Genomic DNA, 23,335 nt, shown 5'->3' on the forward strand with positions numbered 1-23,335 from the left:
TCAGTCCTTAGCTGAGAGAAACCTGGCTTTTAGGGGGTCCACAGACACATTATTTTTTCCTAGAATTTATTAACTTATTTACATGATTGTTATTTTGTGGTAAGGGTATTTATATTTTGGGGGGAATTTATTTGTAATTTGTTAAGCATGTAAATTTGGTGACATGTCATCTTATAAATTAAAAACAATGGTAAAAACAATGCAATTTGATTTCTTTTGTAAGCGTATGTAAATCACCAATGGAGGGGGGCGCCATATTGGGAAAGGCTGGCTCTGGTAATACTGTACATCTAATCTGTCAACTAAACCAGTAAATCTGATGGAGGAGTGTTGAAAGTCTGGAGATGGAGGGACAGCTTTTATTCTTATTTTTGTCTTCTATTATTTCAGCTTTTATGATTGCGTCAGACACTGGAACAACAATCTCCTGCTCTGCCTCCAACACTTCTCTAACAAACTTCAGCCTCGTTTGGAGATTCAACCACAGTCAGATCATCCTGAACAGGACCAGGACTGATGTCTCCTCCACAGTGTCAGAGGAGTGGAGGCAGCAGGTGAAGGATGTATCAGAGTCAGGCAGCCTCACACTACAGGACTTGTCTTCAAATCAGGAGGGAATATACACGTGTGAACTCAGAGATGATGAGGAGACACTAAGAACTGACACCTTAGTGAGGATAGAAGGTCAAGTTAACCTTGAATCTATAGACTGTCTATAATACTGAGGCATCCAGAGACATTTTTACTGTTTTTCTATTTCAGATAATTTAGTCCTAGTTGGAAGCGTCATAGGTGGAGTGATTGCAGTAGTAGCAACAGCAGTATTTGGCATATACTGTGAAAAGGTAAAATGACATTCTGCCTCAACGATGATTTAATTTGTTTGTATTGATGATGTGTCTTCTAAACATTTCTCTTTAGATCAACAAGGAACAAACACAGGACAGTCCAATATGTAAGTAAATGTACAATTCTCTACTGCTCTGAATGAACTACAGTATAAAAATTAACATTTTAAAGTACAATATTGGGCGGCATAGTGGGGAGGTGGTTAGCACTGATGCCCCACAGTGAGAAGGTCCCGGGTTCAAATCCATGGGCCGACTGGGCTTTTCTGTGTGGAGCATGTTCTCCCTGTGTCTGTGTGGGTTCTCTTCGGGGACTCCAGCTTCCTCCCACCGTCCAAAGACATGCTGGTTAGGTTGGTGATTCTAAATTGGCCGTAGGTGTGCGTGTGAGTGTGAATGGTTGTCTGTCTCATATATGCCACAAACATAGAATTGGTTGTATTATTTGGGAGTGCTTGACAAAAGACTCATGGAGTTCAAGGGAATTTAATGGTTCAGTTTCATTCAGTGTCTCTGTCTAACAGGAGGGAGGATGGAGACGGATCTGCTGGATTATTTACTGTTACTGATTCTGAGTAGAATCTATTGGCAAGCTTCTTCACATGAGATCTTGTTGTTAAATATATAAGTAAATGTATATTATTTAAACTGCGGCAGCAGTGTGTTTACTGTACATCAACTTTTCAGACTATATATGACTTTGACTGATGCAACACAAATGTCCTGTTTCATATGTATATAGCCCTGCATATTAAAGTGATTTAATGACCATAAAATGTGAGGTTCATTGTCTGTTAAAACGACAAGACAGTGCTCTGTACGTGGTGAGTTCACTGTCTGTAAGAACAACAGGACAGTTCAGCATCTGTGGTTAGTTCACTGTATATAGAAACAACAGGACAGTCCATGCGTTCAATCAAGGATTCAAAGATTCAAGGATTCTTTATTGACGTGTTGAAATGACAACAAATAATCCTTGAATCCATAGTTAGTTAGTTCAAGGTCTGTAAAAACAGGACAGTGAATTCTAAATCTGTGGACCAGAGCCAGACAACATGGATACAATGTACATGGAAACAAGATAAGCAGGAAATATGAACTTCCTTTCAAAACATTCATCAATCACACTAATGATTCGAAGCAGATTACATCTTACTTTTAGCTCAATACGTAATTGATCACATGAATCAATCTCATAAGGTGGAGTAAATTCGCAACACACTGACTTCATTCTGCTTCATTGAAGGAATGGACAAGACTCAGTGATACATGAAGGTATTTTATTTCTGACTACAATTCTACAAGTTATGAAAATGTGGGATCAGGATTTCATCTTGGATCAGCTCTCATCTAAACAGAGGTAAAGTTTAATCTACAGATACATCATTGTCATAGAACTTGCTTCTTTACAGTCGAACCCAAAGTTGTGGTTTTGGTTCTGGGCATTGTGCAACTTTCTAACCAAGCGACACTTCCTGGGACATTGTGGGTGCCAGATGTGGGTTCAACAGCAGCTGGATCAGTTTATTGGCTCTGTCACCACAGGACAGAGTAGTGATGCAGTGAAGGGGTTCTCTGGGAGAAGGAAGGTGTGAGCTCTAGACTAGACTAGACGTGTTGAAAAAGCTTGAAAGTAATATTTATCTTGGTTACTGGAATTACTTGTGTGCTTATTTTAGCTTAAAAGAGATGAGTGACAGCATTGAATGAAAACAGGTCCTTTGGTCGGACCGACCAGTAGTCTACAACACTGGGTTTTCAAGGTGTCCTATAGCCGTACCTTCAAAGACTCGCATGGAAAACCACAATCATAGCACATACAAATGTACAAAGACACACAAAACTATTAGCCTTCACTTGTTAAAACACTGTAATTCACAGTTAGATCACATGTTCAAATGCTTCTATTCAAGCATCAAGCATCCAGCATATCCACACATTCACTGGAACTGAACAGAAGCTCCAATAGTGTAAAAAAATATATATAAAAATATAAAAAAATAAGTCCAAAAAGCTCTCGACTACAAGTTTTAAATTCCAATGTTCCAAAACAAAGAAATGGATGTGAAATTGAACACTAGCTGCATTACGGACGACTTTGTGTTTCAACTCATATTTTTGACTGACCTGCTCACTTAGTGCTGAACATGCTGCTTAATTTGCAGCATTTATCTGCAGTAACAGTGCACACATGTGCCTGCTGCTGCTTCAACCTCTCTGTATCATCAAGACACAGCTCATCCTCACTCAGCAAAAACACCGTCCTGTTCCCCGTCAGCTGGCTCCCAGCTGGAGAGAGAAGAAGAAAGAAGAGAGGAGATAGATGAGCGTTTCCAGAGACTCCCTTCATCAGCTGTCAGTCAGTGATGCAGCACATCCAGTATAAAGAGCAGCAGAGACTTCAGTCCTGTTCAGAGCAGCAGTGGAGCAGCTGTGGAGCTCAGCCAGCTTCCTTTCAGCTCTCATGTTAACATGTTGGAGTGACCATACACAGACCTGCAGAGACTTTTCGCATCAAGTCTGTTTCTTCTGCAGATATCAATCCAGTGGAAATAAACTGCTGAGAGTCTTGGACACTTCATTACTGCACAAACACTTTAGTGATGGATTTACTGCTGCTCCATTTAAAGAAATTGTCTGTGTGTGTTTATGAACATCTCACCTATTTCTGAAATATCAGCTGACTAATAAACATTGAGACTGTCATTGAGGATATCACAAGGACAGAGATACAAATGTGATGATTCTGCTCATGGTTACAAAATGCAATGATGGTTCTGTGATCTGCGGGCTTCGGTCAGACTGATCTCTGAGTGATCAGTTGTCTAGTATTTTTCCTGTACACATAAACACAATAACAAACGTTGTCTTCACAGCAACGGAAACACATGATCACAACAAGCTTCTCAACAAGCTACAGGTTTACCGGAAATGTTGGATCTTTGCTTAAAACAAACTGTGTTTAGTACAATACTGCTGAAAGCAACATGGACTAACTGCAACCCTCTACTGACCTCAGAGTCTCCAGTCTACAGAGTGGACTCTCCACGAGATCAAACAGCTGCTTCAAAGATGAATCCTGCATCTCGTAGTTTTCACTCAGGTCCAGCTCTCTCAGATGGGAGGGGTTGGACTTCAGAGCTGAGCCCAGAGAATCACAGCTGATGTTTGACAACCTGCAGAACCTCAGCCTGAATTAAGAATCAAAGGTGGAGATGAAGTATTCAATGATTCAGTCAGATGTGTACTGATTTTAACAACTGACAGTAGACATTCTCTATAGTTTCTGGTACAAACACTTGCCTTCAACTAAAGGACATTTACAGCTTTATGAATGAAAGCTATATAGTTATTTGAATGTTTTTTATTTGTCTTTAAATTGAATTTAAACAAATAAATTAGGTTTCTGTTTGAACATAAATTAGATTTAACTGGTAAATAAATCAGATCTACAATAGTAAAAGACAATGACCTGACCTCAGAGTCTCTAGTCTACAGTGTGGACTCTCCAGAAAAACACACAGCTGTTTCACTCCTGAATCCTGTAACTTCCTGTTTCGACTAAGGTCCAGATGTTTCAGATAGGAGGGGTTGGACTCCAGAGCTGAGACCAGATAATCACAGCTGATCTCTGTCAAACTACAGTCCTTCAGTCTGAATATAAAACAAACAATGTAGATAATATAATTAGTTGAATGTGTTTCCAATGTGAGGAAAAAATAAGCAAGGTTCCACTGTGAACTACAGCTATGAGATTTACAGTTGAATTCAGTAAATTGACCTCAGACTCTCCAGTCTACAGTCTGGACTCTCCAGAAAAACGCAAAGCTGCTCCACTCCTGAATCTTTTAGATTGTTTCTACTCAGGTCCAGATGTTTCAGATGGGAGGGGTTGGACTCCAGAGCTGAGATCAGAAACTCACAGCTACTTGTTGACAGTCTGCAGTACTTCAATCTGAAAAAAAAAAAAATATCAGTTAAAAAGACAAGGTTTCTGCTTGAATCAGTCATTGTTTATTAAAGAGTTGCAGACCTCAGAATCTCCAGTCTACAATGTGGACTCTCTAGAAAATCACACAGCTCTTTCACTCCTGAATCCTGCAGGTTGTTGAGGCTCAGGTCCACCTCTCTCAGATGGGAGGGGTTGGACTCCAGAGCTGAGCCCAGAAAATCACAGCTGATCTCTGACAAACTGCAGCCCCTCAATCTGATTAAAGAATAAAACATAACTCCTTCATTTTGTTAAAATAAGCAGATTGACAGACATTAAACACACCTCAAACACCTGCATCTGAACCTGAAAATATAGTATGTTGGAATGCAGCTATGGACATTATAGAGTTATTTGAATTAATCTGTGTTTGTCTTCAATTTGAGGACCAAAACATTTATATATGAAAATAAATGAGGTTCAGTTGGAGATTAAAGTAGTAAGATCTACAACAGTAAAAGTCAGTGAACTGACCTCAGAGTCTCCAGTCTACAGTGTGGACTCTTCAGAAAACCACACAGCTGCTTCACTCCTGAATCCTGCAGCTCGTAGTTGTTTCTCAGATCCAGATATTTCAGATGGGAGATGTTGGACTTCAGAGCTGAGCCCAGAGAATCACAGCTGACCTCTGACAAACTGCAGTGACTCAATCTGAATAACAAATAAAAGATTAATGGAGACAAAGTTCCTGAATGAAATCCTGTTCTGAGTTGAAGGAGGTTCAGAATGAACAAGTTTAGAAAACCTTAACTCCAAACTGCTGAACCCAACAGGATGCAGATTGGGACAGTACAGAACAGAACAGAACAGATGAAAAGGAGCTCTCATTAATATTAATAACACGCTGCTGCTTCTGGTAGCTAGGTCCCATACAGGAAGGCCTGGCCTGAATATACACATGGATTGGCGTTTTTTGAATCAGTCCCAGTGGCTGACAGTTTTGGTGGTTTTGAATTAAATATTCGATTTTTAAGGAGGATTGTGCCTTTTCTATAATGGTCTGAAATATGGAGCTCAACGTGGCTCTGCAATAGTCAATTAACTAAACTACAGAAGAGGAAACCAGACTTTACCATGAAGATCCTCAGAGTGGATCAGTAGAATATCAGGCTTATGTACCATCATATTAATGTTGGCACACAAGTAAAACATGGAGACTGACCTCAGAGTCTCCAGTCTACAGAGTGGACTCTCCAGAAAACCACACAGCTGCTTCACTGATGAATCCTGCAACGTATTTCCTCTCAGGTCCAGCTCTCTCAGATGGGAGGGGTTGGACCCCAGGGCTGAGCTCAGACAATCACAGCTGATATCTGACAACTTGCAGCTCCTCATTCTGAAAAATAAAACCATCAATAATTCAATCAGGTGTATTCAGGTTTTAAATGTGCAGCTCAACATTACTGTGTCCTTAAGCTGCATTGACTTTAACAACTAACAGTGGACATTTTCTACAGTTTGTGCTTGCAAAAATGCATCTTGAACAAATACATGAACAATACATTTAATGGGTAATCAGGTTCAGCTGGTAACATATCAGATCTATATTAGTAACAGTCAGTGAACTGACCTCAGAGTCTCCAGTCGACAGTGTGGACTCTCCAGAAAACCACACAGCTGCTTCACTGATGAATCCTGCAGGTCGTTTTCACTCAGGTCCAGCTCTCTCAGATGGGAGGGATTGGACATCAGAGCTGAGATCAGAGAATCACAGCTGGTCTCTGACAAACTGCAGCACCTTAATCTGAATATAAAATTAAATACATAGATAAGAATCAATTCAAATGAGACAACTGACGTTGTTTTTCTGTTATTGTGGAACAAATCAGCCTTCTACAGACAGTAAGGCTTTCTATCTCACATACACTTGGAAATACTGAACATTTAACAACTAAAGAACATTTGAAACAATGATTTGGACTGGATAAATAAAGAAAACCTACAACGGCTTCAGTCAGTGAACTGACCTCAGAGTCTCCAGTTTACAGTTTGGACTCTCCAGTCCAGCAAAAAGCTTCACTCCTGAAACCGGTAGCCAGTTTTCACTCAGGTCCAGCTCTGTCAGATGGGAAGGGGTGGACTTCAGAGCTGAGGCCACAACTTCACAGTGAGTCTCTGAGAGTCCACATCCAGTAAGTCTGTAATGACAAAATAAAGCAAATCTTTATATTCTAGATACAGACTGACATGTGGAACAGAGTGATGTCATAATCTGATGAACATCTGTTCTTCGCATCTGGTTCAGATCATCTCATCTTAATGTGTCTTGAGTCTCTCTCATACCTGGAGACTTTTAATAACAATCTTTGAAACCGTAACATGATTTTCAGGTACAAATGACATCACATATCCATATTATTGTTATATATAATGGGCTATGAACAGCCGCCCTTTATGCTGTCAAATACGATTAACAAGATTAGCCTGTCGAATATCAAAGCATTCATACCATTTAAAACCCTGCATCAGAAGTTAGGATGCTGTATAAAATGCGACTGCAAAATACAGTTTTAATTGGTACAATGGTGATAATCTCTGACATTAGAGGGAGATATTCCACCTGTCTCACTACGACTTCTGTGGTGTTTGGAAAAATTAATTGTTTTGTACTCAACCAAAAACCTCAGTGGCGCTAATCAACATTTATGCTTGGAATAAAATGTCAATGTCAAGGACTCACCGAGCTTTTCTACAGTTCCTCAGAGCAGGGATCAGTCTCCGTTGCCCTTCCAATGATGTGTTGTACTCTTCCAGGTCCAACTCATCCAGAACGTCCTCTGACATCTGCAGCATGTAGGCCAGAGCTGAGCAGTGGATCTCAGAGAGTTCCTTCTCTGATCTGTTCTCTGACTTCAGGAACTCTTGGATCTCGTGATGAAGTGAGAGGTCTTTCATCTCCATCAGACAGTGGAAGATGTTGATGCTTCTGTCAGGACAGAATTGAGATGTGTTCATCTTCTTCAGCTTGTTGATGGCTCTCTGTACGGTTTCTGGACTGTTCTCTGTCTGACCGATAATGCCTCCTAAGAGTCTCTGGTTGGACTCCAGAGAGAGGCCGTGAAGGAAGCGAATAAACAAGTCCAGGTGACCATTTTTAGTCTGCAGGGATCTCTCCATGGTACTATAAAGAAAGTCATCCAAAGATGAGCTGTCCATGTCATGATCATCATACCAATCTTTCAGGAAGTCCTCCAACACCTCTGTTTTCCTGTTGGTGTAACAGTGGAACATGTAGACTGCAGCCAGAAACTCCTGAACACTCAGATGAACAAAGCAGTAGACTGTTTTCTGGAAGATCACACTCTCTCTTTTGAAGATCTCTGTACAAACTCCCGAGTATACTGAGGCCTCTGTCACATCAAGACCACAGCGCTCCAGGTCTTCTTGGTAGAACATGATGTTTTCTTTCTCCAGATGCTCAAACGCCAGCCTCCCCAGTTTCAGAAGAACTTCCCTATCAGCCTCCATCAGCTCCTGTGGACTCGTCTCATGTCCTTCTTTGTACTTGTTCTTCTTCCTCTTTGTCTGAACCATCAGGAAGTGTGAGTACATGTCAGTCAGGGTCTTGGGCAGCTCCTCTCTCTGCTCTGTAGTCAACATGTGCTCCAGAACTGTGGCAGTGATCCAACAGAAGACTGGGATTCTACACAGGATGTGGAGGCTCCTGGAGGTCTTGATGTGGGAGATGATTCTGCTGGACAGCTCTTCATCACTGAACCTCCTCCTGAAGTACTCCTCCTTCTGGACGTCAGTGAAGCCTCGTACTTCTGTTACCCTGTCAACCCATGTAGGAGGGATCTGATTGGCTGCTGCAGGTCTGGAAGTTATCCAGACCAGAGCTGAGGGAAGCAGTTTCCCCTTGATGAGGTTTGTCAGCAGAGCATTGACTGATGCCTTCTGTGTGACCTCAGACACAACCTCACTGTTGTTGAAGTCCAATGAAAGTCTGCTTTCATCCAGGCCGTCAAAGATGAACAGAAGTTTACAGACAGCCAGCTTCTCTGCTGTGACCTTCTGTAATGTTGGATGGAAAGCATGGAGCAGCCTGAGAAGACTGTACTGCTCATCTTTGATCAAGTTCAGCTCCCTGAATGAAAGCACAATCACCACACTGACATCTTGGTTTTCCAAACCCTCTGCCCAGTCCAAAGTGAACTTCTGCACTGAGAAGGTTTTTCCAACACCAGCAACGCCGTTGGTCAGAACCACTCTGATGTCTCTCTGTTGGTCAGGTAAGGCTTTAAAGATGTCGTGGCACTTGATTGGAGTGTCATGGAGGGACTTCATCTTGTATTCTGTCTCAAGCTGCCTCACCTCATGTTGGGTATAAGCCTCTTCATTCTGTCCTTCTGTGATGTAGAGCTTAGTATAGATCGCGTTGAGGAGGGTTCCACTTCCTGTTATATCAGTTCCTTCAGTCACACGTTCACATCTCCTCTTCAGACTGATCTTATATTCATCTAAAACCTCCTGCAGACAAACATCTGTTGGGAAAAATGGAACTAAAGAAAAAGAAAAAAAAATTATATTTGTACAATAAACTTGGCAATTTCAGTTTTCAAAAAAGGGTCCAACAGCAGACAGATGTACAGTCTTACTTGTTCTTGTTCTTTCTCCACACTGGGGACAGGAGGAGTCTCCCGATGAAGTAGACTGGTCCCAGTACAAGGTGATGCATTGTCTGCAGAACCAGTGTCCACAGCTGGTAGAGACTGGATCCTTCAGGACGTCCTGACACAAAGCACAGCAGGACAGCTGCTCCTCCACAGAAACATGACTCCTCTTCCCCTCTCTGTCAACACATTTATTTATCACTAAAACCTTTGCAGATTGTTGGTGAAAAACATTTGCAACACTAGCATCTTTTTTGTTTCAATTCAGTCTGAAATGAAAGTGGTTCATTTGATTTCAACTCTCCTGCTTTCATAAACACAAATTAACTGCTTTTTCATCCTCGCTGTCTTATTAAACACTGAATGATTTATCTGTCATTTGCTATTAATTCAAACTCTCCACTTTCAGCAGAGACTTCACAGTAAAAGCATTCCATCTAAGAGAGCTGACTGCGTCCACTGTTCACTGTTTTAGCTTGAGTTAGTTCAGTCTGAACTGAGGTTTGATTGATAGTGAACTGGACTGATGGAGAGTTCAGATCAGGTAAAGATAAACTATGAGAGGATGAAAAATCAACAGCTGAAATCCACTGCCTAGTAGGACAACTGCAAATCTTTACAGACTTCAACATTAGGAATATTTGTGTGTAAATTCTGAAATGGTGTTTTTCTACAGACCTACCATCAGACCTGCACTAAAACATCTGCATTATGATTTCAAATCTTTCAGCATAACATTCTTGCTTCATCCTAAATCCATTACTTTCCATCAAGTCAGTTTACAGTAGAAACAGTCTCTTACTTTGTTTCTGGGATCTAGGTTCATTACTAAAGTCTGGAGGCCTATCCTTAGACTTGTCCTTCTTCACAGAAAGACAACTTGAGACTATGAACGAGTTATTTCTCTTACTTTGTGTCTGAAGGTGCGGGTTCATTACTGAAGTCTGGAGGTTTAGCCTTAGACCAGTTACTCTTCATAGAAAGAAAACTGGACACTGTAGACTCTGCTCTCTGAACTCTGAAAAAGCAAATGTGTATTTATCCATTTAAGTAGCTATAAATACAGAAAATATACTGGAACTGATACAAGTGATTCAAAATGAGTCAATAAACAAGTTAGTAGCAGTTCTCTTACTGTGTGTCTGAGGGTCCTGGTTCATTACTGAAGTCTGGAGGCCTATCCTTAGACCAGTCACTCTTCATAGAAAGACAACTGGACACTGTAGACTCTGCTCTCTGAACTCTGCAAAAACAAATGTGTACTTATCCATTTAAGTAGCTCAAAATACAGAAAATATACTGGAACTGATACAAGTGCTTCAAAATGAGTCATATAAATTAGTTAGTAGCAGTCCTTTTACTTTGTGCCTGGGGTTCCAGGATCATTACTGAAGTCTGGAGGTCTATCCTTCGACCAGTCACTCTTTATAGAAAGACAGCTGGATACTGTAGACTCTGCTCTGTCCTCCTCTCCCTCCACACAGACAATCATCATTTGGACATCAGCCTGTCTAAGAGGTAAAAGAGTAACACTCAGTGAGTTTATATGAAATAAACTTTAGTTCAGCCTTCTTAAGATGAGTTCTTAACTGTAATGTAAATCAGAAATCTGTTTACTGTAACACAAGTAGAGATGTATGATTTCACCTGGTGACTTTTAAGACCGTTTCAAAACCATTTTGATGACATTTAAGACCAAATGTTCTCAAGCATGAAAACATTAAATGTTATGTCTATTGTAAATGTATTGCTTTGATGGATGTTCTTATTTGTCACATTATTGTTTAGCAGAGTAAAGTTGAATAAACCTTTACAAGATATCACTGCTTCCAAACAGGCCAGAATTTTGACAATATCTCTCATAGAAGGAGAAGAACCACTCATCCCAAATGATTTAACTCTGACAAATATAAGTTCACTGGGTACAAGATGAACATCAGCCATAAGGAGAAAGAGATTAGAGGTCAAGATCAAGGCAACACAGAGAGAAGTTAGCCAGCTATCAGAACTTAGTACAAAAAGCTGTGGATATAAGTAGCCTTATAAACTGCCAAGCAAAGACTTGCAGCCAGAGATGCACCGATTTATCGGCTGGTGACCGGAATCGGCCGATTTTCACGTGATCGGCCATGACCGGAGACCGGCTGGTCAGTCTGACATATGCCGATTTTCTGTCGGTCAAATGCACTCGGGCGCCGCATGATTTACATCGCGCAACATCAGCATCACACGCAGGCCAGCTGACAGTCTTGCCTGGGCCCGGGACGAGATAATCTTAGATTTTCCCACACCAGGAGTAATTTATATAGTTCTATTTTTATAGTGATAGCGATTATCTGTTCAAAAAATGTTCTATTAAAGAAAAGATAATATTAATATTCTATTAAAGAAGAGAAAAGAAATCTTTGTGTGTGTTGTAAAGTGGTTAGAAAAAATGAAATCGGAATCGGCTAATCGGTATCGGCAGGTCAAACTCAATGAAAAATCGGAAATCGGAATCGGCCGGGAAAATTGTAATCGGTGCATCTCTACTTGCAGCCCTAGCAACCTGCCTACAGATGCACCACAGAGGCAGGAGCCTGGAGAATAAACAGGCGGTTTTCCACTGAGCCATCCAAAGTGTACTCACAGAAGATGGGTAATAATATGTGAGCAAAAACCACCGAGGCATGACATATGGGAGAAGGAGGAATCCCATCACCAACACCAATGCACCGTGGGTAGTGGACCTGAGAGCAGGTCAGAACAGAATCTAATAACCATCATAATGGTAAACATCCAAGAAACGGTTCCAGGTCTGAAGAGACTTTAGCCCAGCAGCTAAAGAAGCTAACTGCACTCCAAATGAACCAGCTGCAAAGGGACTGGACCCATCCTCAATGGCTAACCAAAAGTCTCCATCAAGCTGTATGTCAGGAGGGACCAAGACATCAACTCACTGATCCACACCACCAAGAGCAACAGCAATGACATTGGAATGTCATTCAGACTGTAAGGCAAGTCCTGAGAAGTCAGCTGAATGAGAAGGACAAGCTATGATATACTTGAAAATACTTCAGGGCTAGGTAAGTGTGCTCAAAATGAATATATTACCCAGGTTGTTGTATCCTCTACAGATGTTACCAAACTCAATCCCCAATAGCTTTTTCATAGATTTGGACGGGATGTTTATAAGATTCATTTGACAGGTGAAAAAGGTCAGAATGAAAATAGGTAAATTACAGAGAGGCAAAAATGTCTCAAACATTCGACTATGTTATTGGGCAGCACAAATGCGGTACATATATGAATGGGTAACTTCAGACGCTACAAATACATGGATTGATATGGAGTCTAGAAATTGTGATATACTGTCACTGAAATCTTTCCCCTTTGTAGTGTAATACTTCAGTCACCTGAAACCTGAGGACGAAGAGATAAAGGAGCGGGTGCCATCATGGGAGGACGAACCCCTGCATGGTATGTATCACTGGCAGATAACATAAGCAGCTGATATCGAGAAACCAGTGGGGCAGGAAAAGGTTAGACTGAAATGCAGCACAGAGGCATAATTATAGCAGCGTACTGTACAATAACAAATCTAGCATATTTAGACTATTGAAGATAGGAAAATTCCCAAGGTAACAAGATGCCATTACAGTGATCAGGTAGATCATGGAAAGTACAGCATTACATAATTCAACAAAGGTGTTGGGGGGAAAACCCCTAAAACTGAAACAATATTTGGTGTAAAAGTGAAATAAAGTTAATTCACTCAGGGTTTTAGCATTTTGGTCTGCATGCAGAATAAAACCATTAATACTGAATCTCTGTCAGTCTCTTTAATCTTTGGACTCTGAAATGCAATTTTGGAAGATTGATTACAATGTTAAGAGTGGAGCTCAGGCTAAAAGGCATTAACTCTGAACGGGAACAACATCTCTGTTCAGAAGAGTTTAGTACCAGGAACAGCCAAGATACTGTGGATGACCATCAAGCTCCCAGGCCTCTGGTAGAGGAGCTGAGCTTGATTCATTTATTTGATTTAGTTCTCTTGGTCTTCTTCCAGGACTCATTTTTATGCATTAACGTAGTAAATTCACTTTTATTCAGCACTGTATATAGTGTATGCACTAAACATATATACCACGGAAGTCGTTGATCAGCCTCGTATTCATTCATACGCTGACTGAGAACAGGATGTTACACAAACACAGTTAAATAAAAGCAGACAGAACTCAAAGTAATAAATCACAAGTTTGTGTGAATAATTGAATCAAATTGCTGAGTTCTGATTCTTATTCCCTTTGTACTCTACACAAAGAAGAAGAAGAAGAATATTAACACTCACCCTCAACTGCCTTCTTCTGTTCTATCGACACAAAATGCACGAACAAACAGAAGGAACACTTTCACTTTCGTTTCTCCTCCCCCTCTCACACATATGGAAGCCCATTTCCGCCACTTGATGAAAAAAAATATGAGACACTAAGTCATAATTATGAGATAGCTAAGTCATAATTATGAGATACTAAGTCAAAATTATGAGATAGCTAAGTCGAAATTATGAGATACTAAGTCATAATTATGAGATACTAAGTCGAAATTATGAGATAGCTAAATCGAAATTATGAGATACTAAGTCGAAATTATGAGATAGCTAAATCGAAATTATGAGATAGCTAAATCGAAATTATGAGATACTAAGTCATAATTATGAGATAGCTAAGTCATAATTATGAGATACTAAATCGAAATTATGAGATAGCTAAGTCGAAATTATGAGATACTAAGTCGAAATTATGAGATAGCTAAGTCGAAATTATGAGATACTAAGTCATAATTATGAGATACTAAGTCATAATTATGAGATGCTAAGTCGAAATTATGAGATAGCTAAGTCGAAATTATGAGATACTAAGTCATAATTATGAGATACTAAGTCGAAATTATGAGATAGCTAAGTCATAATTATGAGATACTAAGTCGAAATTATGAGATACTAAGTCATAATTATGAGATACTAAGTCATAATTATGAGATAGCTAAGTCATAATTATGAGATACTAAGTCAAAATTATGAGATACTAAGTCAAAATTATGAGATAGCTAAGTCATAATTATGAGATAGCTAAGTCAAAATTATGAGATACACTCTTGCTGCGTCTTAAAGTCATACCACATGTGATGGGGTTTGTGTGAATCGGTCCAGCTCCTGTCATAATAAGTAAGTGGCCTAAGTGATAAATCAGTGGATCACACAATGTTGTTCGGGATTTCTATTATATGTCCTGATGCTTTTTTTTCAGTAGTATAGTAGTATAGGTGGTAGCCGTTGCAGTGCTAGCAGAAAGGCTAGCCTAAGTGCTAACCCAGCAGCCACTCGTAATGTCTCCATTCAGAATTTTGATCACAGACTAATTAGGCATAACTTTATTGATAGCTTGCGCTGTAATACTGCATTTTACCTGTGATCTGAGCAATATCTTTGTGACTTGGACCTTAAGACGCGGATTTTGATGCACAAATGAAGGTACTATCGACAGTCATTTAGTCCCTTAATGTCAACTGCTAAGATGCTAATATTTGGTTTCTGAGATGTCTCGCCTTCTTTTAATGTTTAGGTGACTGCTAACATTTTTTTAAGTGAATCCTCTAGTTTTGATTTTTAAAAGCTGACATGTACCAGTGTGAGTTACTAAATCAAATCATTAAGGTGACATCCAAGTCAGGCTAAATAAAGCTTCATGCTAAAGGGAAACTATGCAAGTCTGGTCGCTTTTCCTCTGTTTTGCTAACCCACCGCCTGGCCATGTGCATTTGTTTACAACGAAGCCGGCGAAAAATCCATCCATGGAGCGGTGAATGACGTTATATAACACATACCATGTTACGACGTGTATATGTGTGTAGTGTTAACTGTCATAAACAAAAGATTGCGGGTTTTGTTAAATGACTACCGTCACCTTCCTTGTACTGTACAGGATGGATGACCTAAGTACATTCCTGAGGGAGAGAAATGTCTCTGAGGAAACAGTGGAAGCCCTGGAGAAACAGAAGGTGGGCTATTTAACTGTAAAGCACCGATTTCAGTCAAACAGCTTAATACTTTTCATGGACATTTCTTGACTAACAACTTTCTAGTAGTTGTTTCCTGAAACTCAACATAACTAGGCTAGATGTTATCAACAGTCACATGACAAGGTCATCTAATCAGGATCACTGTTTTTTAACCAAATGCATTTTCCATATTTAGATTGATGCCAGCACCATACTGCTGATGACTGATGAAGAACTGAAGCAGTATTTGCCATCCTATGGGGATCGCCTAGCAGTCTTTGCATTTTGCAGGCGCAGGGATAACAGCCCCTGCAACACTCGCAAAACAAAACTGTATGAGCGCTTAAAAAACAAACTGTCTAAAAGAAAATCTTGTGAAGGAGAAAGTAGCTCACAGGAAGGCCAACCAAGTCAGAGAAGGAATGCTATGAAGACAATAAGAAAAATTGAAATGGGATGGATGCATTATGATAATGAAAAAAAGGTTTTCAAGCAAGTGAGAGCCAAACGAGGAGGGGGAACAAGAAAACTCGACGTTTCAAAGGATGCTCAGAAAAAGGACTTGATACATGAAGCAGCTGGCCTCTTCTTTCCAAATGGGAGAAATAATCTGGGGTCCTTAACAGATTTTGAGTTAGATCTCACAAATTATCAAGAGATCCCACTTGATGAGGTGACCACAGTTGGGAAGTTGTACCAGGAGACAAAACTTCCTCTTCTTCGGTTTTATCTGACCACACAAACAAAAGAACACAATGACAGACCACACAGCCCAGATTTGGCTCCATCTGTGGAAAGACAGGAGATTGAGTCCTCTACTGCACTCGTTAATGTTGCAACATCCCAACCATTAGATACATTTGAAACAGTCAGCCCTGATGTGCTATTTGTTGGAAGTAATATAAGTGATGAAAGTTTGCAGTTTGCACTGTATGAAACAGATGGCAACAGTGAGGATGTTTTTGAGAGTAGCAACATTGTTTTTGTTGGAGACTTTTATGAAAATGAACCACAGAATTTGGATGATACATTGCCACAAGCCACGCCATCTAATGAGAGAGTGAAGAAAATATTGGTTGTTCACAGGGGGCAGGTATTGCGAGAGCTCATTGCTCATTTCAGTGATGATGGACTTACGGAGGCTGACATTAAAATCCAGCTTGTACTGCCAGATGGAAAATCTGAGAAGGCGTATGACGATGGTGGAGTTGTGAGAGACTGTCTCTCAGAATTCTGGACTGAATTTTACGAGCAGTGCACAGTGGGAAGTGCTTTGAAAGTACCTTTCCTGAGACATGATTTTGGACAGCAGCAGTGGGAGAGTGTAGGTCGAATAATTGCTTTTGGATGGGAGAGAGAGAAATATCTTCCTGTGAAGATTGCACCCGTCATATTAGAGCAAGCTGCTTTGGGTTATGTGAAGAGTGATTTGGTGGAGAATTTCCTTAAATACTTGCCTGAATCTGAGCGTACAGTATTTGAATCTTGCCAATCAGATTTTGACACTGTTGATCAGGAAGAATTAATTGAGATCCTTGATAACAACAGCTGCAGGAGGATACCAACAGCCAGCAATGTCACTGAAATTCTCCAAGAACTTGCCCACAAAACGCTTGTCCAAGAGCCTGCGTATGTGATCGAGCAATGGGCAACAGTACTCAGCATGGCTAAACACAGCCTTCAGGAAATCAGCACAGTGTATGAAACACTGAAACCAACTGTGAGAAAGGTTTTGAAGTCCCTCACCTTCCCAGAGGATATGAATGTCCACCAGAAGGACATTCAAAAGCACCTCACTACATACTTAAAGAACACTGATACGCAGCACCTGTGTTTGTTCCTCAGGTTCTGCACTGGTTCTGATCTGTTCTTAGGGAAGAACATCATAGTTGAGTTCACTCAGATTCAAGGTTTCCAAAGAAGACCCGTGGCCCATACATGTGGCTGTGTGCTGGAGCTGTCAGTCCATTATGATAACTACCCAGACTTCAGCTCTGAAATGAACAAGGTGTTGTCCTCCAATGTGTGGGTAATGGACATAATCTAACTCAGTCAAGACAGTATTTGTATATGATCCATATACAACATAAAATGTTTATTTCCTGTTATCAGTGACCATGTGTCCATCTGTAAAACATTACAGTGTTGAAATTGTTGAACAGGTAGCTTTACAGTAAAATGACAATATATTTCTTCTCAGCCGGTCATTTGCTAAGCATAATAACATATAACACAGTAGTGAAGATCAACAATGGCAAACATATTAATTTGACTTATGTTACTTTGCACTTTTGAGAATCTTAACTATCAAGGTCTGCGCAAAAATGTTTTTATCTTGTCTTTGTGGGGTTTTTTTGGAGCCACCTGACAATACTTTTTTTTGTTAAGTTACTTATGAACATTTGGCTGTCTTTAACGACAGTTAAGTTCTAGACCACATGTTTTTGTGCAAATACATGCCTCAAGGAAAGGTCTTCTTCATCTTTTTCTTTGATAATGCTCATATAAAACACATATTCTACTGTTGTCTTATTTTTGGCTGCCGTGGCCAAGTTTTCCCATCAGCAGCAAATGGTTAAAAATGTTTAACTGTCTTTCTTCAAATGTTCTTGTTGATGAATTTGTCACAATTACAATTGTTATCCTGCACTGTGTGGTGATGTTATTTTACTGACAACATTTAGAAAAATGTTATGCTATACTGTACAAAAGATGTAATACACTTTTATCAGATGCAGACAATGCTCTACTTAAAAACTGAACATAACCAAAGAAATAAACAAATGCATTTACGTATTAAAGTGACACATAAGGTGTTTGTGGCCCATAAGCCTACTTTACTCCCTCAGCCCATCATTAATCAGTTGGCGAAGTCTAAGATACAGGTCAGTAATTGCAAACACATCATCAGACATTTCCAGGTTGTGCTCAGCAATCAGTTCCGTACATAAGTGGAACATGTCCTCATCACAAGGATAGTCCTTGAATCTGCAGTCCTCTCGACAAATTTCAGCCTTCATTGGCTCAACTGGCCGCAGGAAATCCTGTGCCCCATAAAGACTGGGGACCACATGCATGATGGAAGGGCGACCATTGGGAGCCCGAGGGTTGTTTGATCTTCTTATCCGATGGTCATTCCAGGCAGTTACAACTGCATCAAGCTCCTCCTGCAAGACATAGAATAAAAATATTTCTTAGAGAGTAATCAGTGTGTTTGGGCTGTTATCTCATTAGTGAATTAACTATTTACAGTGTTATTTTTTCATGTGACTTTTTTCACTTAATTAGGCTTAAATGTAGGCTAAATGACCTTTGTTTACACACATACACAAACACACACACACACACACTTATTTATTACAGTGACTTTACAACATGTTTGCAAGATTGGGACGCTTGTGTGCGAGTTGGCGAATTGGTTCTAATTTCCGCCAGTAGATGGCAGTAACAGCTTGTTGATGTGGGTGACTGTCGCTGTGATTCCTCCTCGTAGGAAGTATACTCACGACGCGCTCCTCCCCTGATCCTGCTCAAGTAAGTTAGCAATATTTTATAATTTTATTGATACTAAAGATAACTGTTATGTTTTGTGCTTAACAGAGTTTATTCAATTTTGATAATGTTTTATTTCAATTATTTAATTTAGTGGCACATTTTCGAGCATACAGTTAACGGTTCATTTTGGGGGAAAAACGTCTGCTTTACCGTGAGAGTAATGTACGTAAAGAGTCCAAAATAGCGCCGACCGAAGGCTGTTAAATTAGTCTTTGACGCCTACATTATTAAGGCCAAATGGCATTACTGAAATAAGATGCTGCTCTTATGTGTGTTAGGCGGTTTAGAAGTCATGGTAGAGTAGGCTATACTTAGTTCTATAGAGCAAGCTAACGTAAGAGATATGACAAGTACCGGTATCTCCGGTCTTACCCCGGGCTAATGTTAGGTTGAGAAGCGAAAATTCTTTAAATACCAAAAGTTTCAAAAAAATAAACTCTTGATTAAGCATGATTAAAATAATTGTGATCGCATATTTCTTTCCCGACTTTTTTCTCATAAACATATAATAGGAAATCGGATAAAAACTCGTTCTCCCGTTTTTCGATTTACAATTTCCAAACGAGAAACGGGAGACGACTGGCTTCCCGTTTTTGATTGCTTACATCAAACAAAAAACGAATAGCCGCGGCCCGCAAAGTACTCAGCCCTCCATGTCTGTTGCCTGGAAGTTTGTCCATTCTGTTATATTTTGAAATTTCCCGGATGCTCTGTGCGTTTGACTTCCTGTTTGGAGTGATCTTATCTACGTGTATTGATGCGTTGTGTAGGCAGACAGGCTCACATCAGCTGTAACATTACTGTAGGAGGACCGAGGGGAGAAGGAAGGTTATGATGCTGAACCATGTTCTTCAGTATTTATAACTTTCACTCAGTGTTTTGATGTCAATAGTATGATTTAATTTATGGAAGAAAATGAAAAAACAACAGATTTTTTAAAATTAATTAATTTTTGCTTTGTTTTACAGGCAATGCATCAGTAAGGGCCTTAATTTGGGTCGAGGATTGGCCTGTGTCTTCTCAGGTAGCCCGTCAGATCGTCCAGCTCAGCGCAGGTGAATTTTTTTTGGGTCTACCACTTGACTTTTATGTCCCATAACCCTCAGGATCTTTTAAGAAATTTAAAATGACTGTCTTACTGCGTCCAACCTGCAGCGATGGCACGTTGACCTTTGACCTTGCTTGTGCACCTGAACAATCCTGCCTTGTTCAAAGACAGAAAGTTTTTTTGCATTTGGTATCAGGTCATGACAGTGTGAATGTCTGACAGAAAATGACATGAAAGCCAGATCTTAGCATGAATTTTGACTTTTTAAGGCTGTGGTCTTAAACTTTTGATCAGCTGACGAACAGCCTGTTTGAGTTTAATTGCAATTGTTTAATAAACTGCCTAATTTATGTTTTTGTTGCTTGCTCCTGTATGTTCTTTTTGTATTTTGAAGTTCTACTTATAATCTTATTATGATCCACTACTGTGAAATGCGAATACTTGTAATTTTTCCCACGACCAAGATTTTGGTCAGGAGCGTATACTGTCTTTCGCTTCCATAGAGTCATGCTTTATCCTCTTTGGATGTATATGGGTTTATTTCTATATTAACTGTTCTCCGTATTGGTTATTGAGCAGAGGTTTGTGGGATTGAGGTTTAGACTAACTAAAATTAAAGTAGAATATCTTATTTAAAATTCTGCTGATTAACAGGTGATTTCTGTAATTTTACTGGCTTTTGTATGCAGCTTTTTTGTTTGCTTTTATCTTCTTTTTTTACAGTTGTATTCATAATGAAATGAAATTAAAAAGAATAAACCTAAACCAGAGACGGTCTTGGCTTGTTTTGCGCCCTGGTCGAATTTAATACAAATAACTTGAAAAGAAAAATAGGTGGTACTGTGTCTGCTGATACTGCAAGGAGAAGGAGATGTAGGCCCAATGTAAGAGTAATGTAAATAAGTTTTTCTCATTTTTCATTTAATTTACATTGTTGGAATGACAGATCATTCAGACGTATCATCTGTCAGTCAGGTCATTTTGGAGCTGTTGGATGAACCAAACTGATTTGTAGCCACTCACATGAATCAGTTAGTTAGTAGGCTACCTGACATGGCAAAAGTTCTTTCATCTCTGTCATTCCAGTGAACTGTTGCAGTTTTTCAGGTGGCAAAAGTCCTTTAAGCGCCGTTATGCACACCGTGCGTTTCCTCCAGTGCGCCCCTCTCCTCCCTCTTTACCTTAGCTCCCGGACCTAAACTGTAAGACCTCACCACTGTCTTCACCCCGTCTCTGATCACTCTTGCCAGGACTTTGATCCGACCGTGGCCCGAGTGTCCCACCTGAGCGCTGTGCCATTCTCACCCCCGGTCCAATTAAGCGGTTGGTGGTGCGATTGATTTTAATTGCATTAGTGGCCTAGGATCCAGACTTTCTCAGCAGCAAGCTGACGTGCTTGCACAAAATACGGTACACCCACTCCACTAAGACGTGGAAATGAGCGGTAGGTTGGCGCAAATAAAAGCGATAATATATTATAGAAACAGCTGTTTTTTTGTTTTTGCGCTCACGCGCCCTTACTCAGATGCGTCCCGGGCGCTCGCCAACGTCGCCCATATCAAAAACTGCCTCTGAAAAAGCTTGTTTTCTGTGACTTTATTTAAGTTACTCAAGATGTTCATGTCATGCGTTTTAATTTAATTTAATATAAATTTTCATTACTTTAAGCATGCAGAAGTAATTTTGGACTAAAATAACATTTTTATCTGCCTACAATTTACATGTAGACTTCCATTTAGGTAATGGTTGATTCTGTATTGATTCAGTTACATTGTTTCAATGTAAAATCAACTATATATATATATGTATATATGTATATAAATAAAGGATTCCTGAATCTTTCTGCTCTGCAGGTCAGGATTAATAATTCGTATTTATAGCTGCTTGTTAGTTAAACCAACCAACAGTGTAAAATTGGCAAGCAATAGGTTTTACTAGTATACTGTACCTGTATGGTATTTTGGAAGCAAAACTGGATCAGTGATTTGTCAATGAAGCTGCCAGCAAAATGTCCATCTGCTTTCAGTTGGTCAAAATGGTCCATCCAGAACTGGGTGCATTCGCTTCTCAAGGTGCACCACCAGCGTTCGATTCTCTGATTACCAGTACTTGGACCTAAAGTGACACACTCTGCTCCATTCTCATCTTCATCTTCTCTGTTGCAGAGAAACCTCTGCATCTCTGCAAGGTGCGTGTTTTCAGTACCGTGGTCTATCCTGACTCTTTGTGGGCATCCACTGTTGTCACTCACGGCATCAATAAAATACCCCGCAATAATTCGGGGATCGCTGTTGGTATTGAACGCCTCGAGCCATATCATCTTCCTAGAGAAGCCATCTATGCACCCACTAACACATATGCCGTAAGGCTTCAACTTGTCATATCCGTCCACATGCCAAACATAATTCGGACCACGGCTGACATAAATGCGCCGTCGCAAACGGTTGCGGGCACGGAGATCGACCCCATTTGGGTCCAGCAGTCTCATTATCTGGCGCACGGTTTCCCTGTCAGTTATCAGTCCTGCCATCCAACATTTCTGGTGCATCCAGCGGTACCCGTGCTGTTTGCCTGATGTTTGCAGCTGCTCAGATATAAAGGAGGCCACCTCTGCTTCATCTGCTTTGTGTTTTCTCCGCCATAGCTGGTTCCTCTGCAGCTTCCTCTCCAGCGTCCGAAGGCTTAACCTAATATTGTGTCTTTCTTCCAGTAAGGTTAAAATCTCCCTATTTGTGAATCCACGTCTGAAGTAGTCCTCAATAATGGCATCCATTTTCGTTTTAGCCTAAGTATGACTTTAAGACACAGCAAAAGTGTATCTCATAATTATGACTTAGCTATCTATCTCATAATTATGACTTAGCTATCTCATAATTTCGATTTAGCTATCTCATAATTTCGACTTAGTATCTCATAATTTCGACTTAGTATCTCATAATTATGACTTAGTATCTCATAATTATGACTTAGCTATCTCATAATTTCGATTTAGCTATCTCATAATTTCGACTTAGTATCTCATAATTATGACTTAGTATCTCATAATTTCGACTTAGTATCTCATAATTATGACTTAGTATCTCATAATTTCGACTTAGCTATCTCATAATTTCGACTTAGCATCTCATAATTATGACTTAGTATCTCATAATTATGACTTAGTATCTCATAATTTCGACTTAGCTATCTCATAATTTCGACTTAGTATCTCATAATTTCGACTTAGCTATCTCATAATTTC

The 23,335-nt window shown here is 39.9% G+C and overlaps 1 protein-coding gene across 2 annotated transcripts; it reads right to left on the reverse strand.

Annotated features, from left to right (window-relative positions):
• Window positions 1–1,869: 1,869 nt before the first annotated feature.
• On the reverse strand, window positions 1,870–13,799 carry LOC311503642 (NLR family CARD domain-containing protein 3-like). Of its 2 annotated transcripts, XM_084566492.1 has the most exons (15): window positions 13,783–13,799; window positions 10,814–10,963; window positions 10,588–10,695; window positions 10,363–10,470; window positions 9,438–9,631; window positions 7,520–9,341; window positions 6,807–6,977; window positions 6,410–6,583; window positions 6,002–6,175; window positions 5,314–5,490; window positions 4,882–5,055; window positions 4,630–4,803; window positions 4,326–4,502; window positions 3,863–4,039; window positions 1,870–3,137 (listed from the first exon to the last, which is right to left on the reverse strand). In XM_084566492.1, the coding sequence occupies exons 2-15, from the start codon at window positions 10,945–10,947 to the stop codon at window positions 3,092–3,094; spliced, it is 3,810 nt and encodes a 1,269-aa protein (XP_084422618.1). In that variant the 5' UTR covers window positions 10,948–10,963; window positions 13,783–13,799; the 3' UTR covers window positions 1,870–3,091. The 2 variants fall into 2 exon arrangements, with proteins under 2 accessions (XP_084422618.1, XP_084422617.1); XM_084566491.1 differs by lacking the exon at window positions 13,783–13,799 and having other exon boundaries at window positions 10,814–11,077.
• Window positions 13,800–23,335: the final 9,536 nt, after the last annotated feature.

The sequence above is a fragment of the Chelon labrosus genome (assembly GCF_963514085.1).
Source record: "Chelon labrosus genome assembly, chromosome: 18".
NCBI lineage: Eukaryota > Metazoa > Chordata > Actinopteri > Mugiliformes > Mugilidae > Chelon > Chelon labrosus.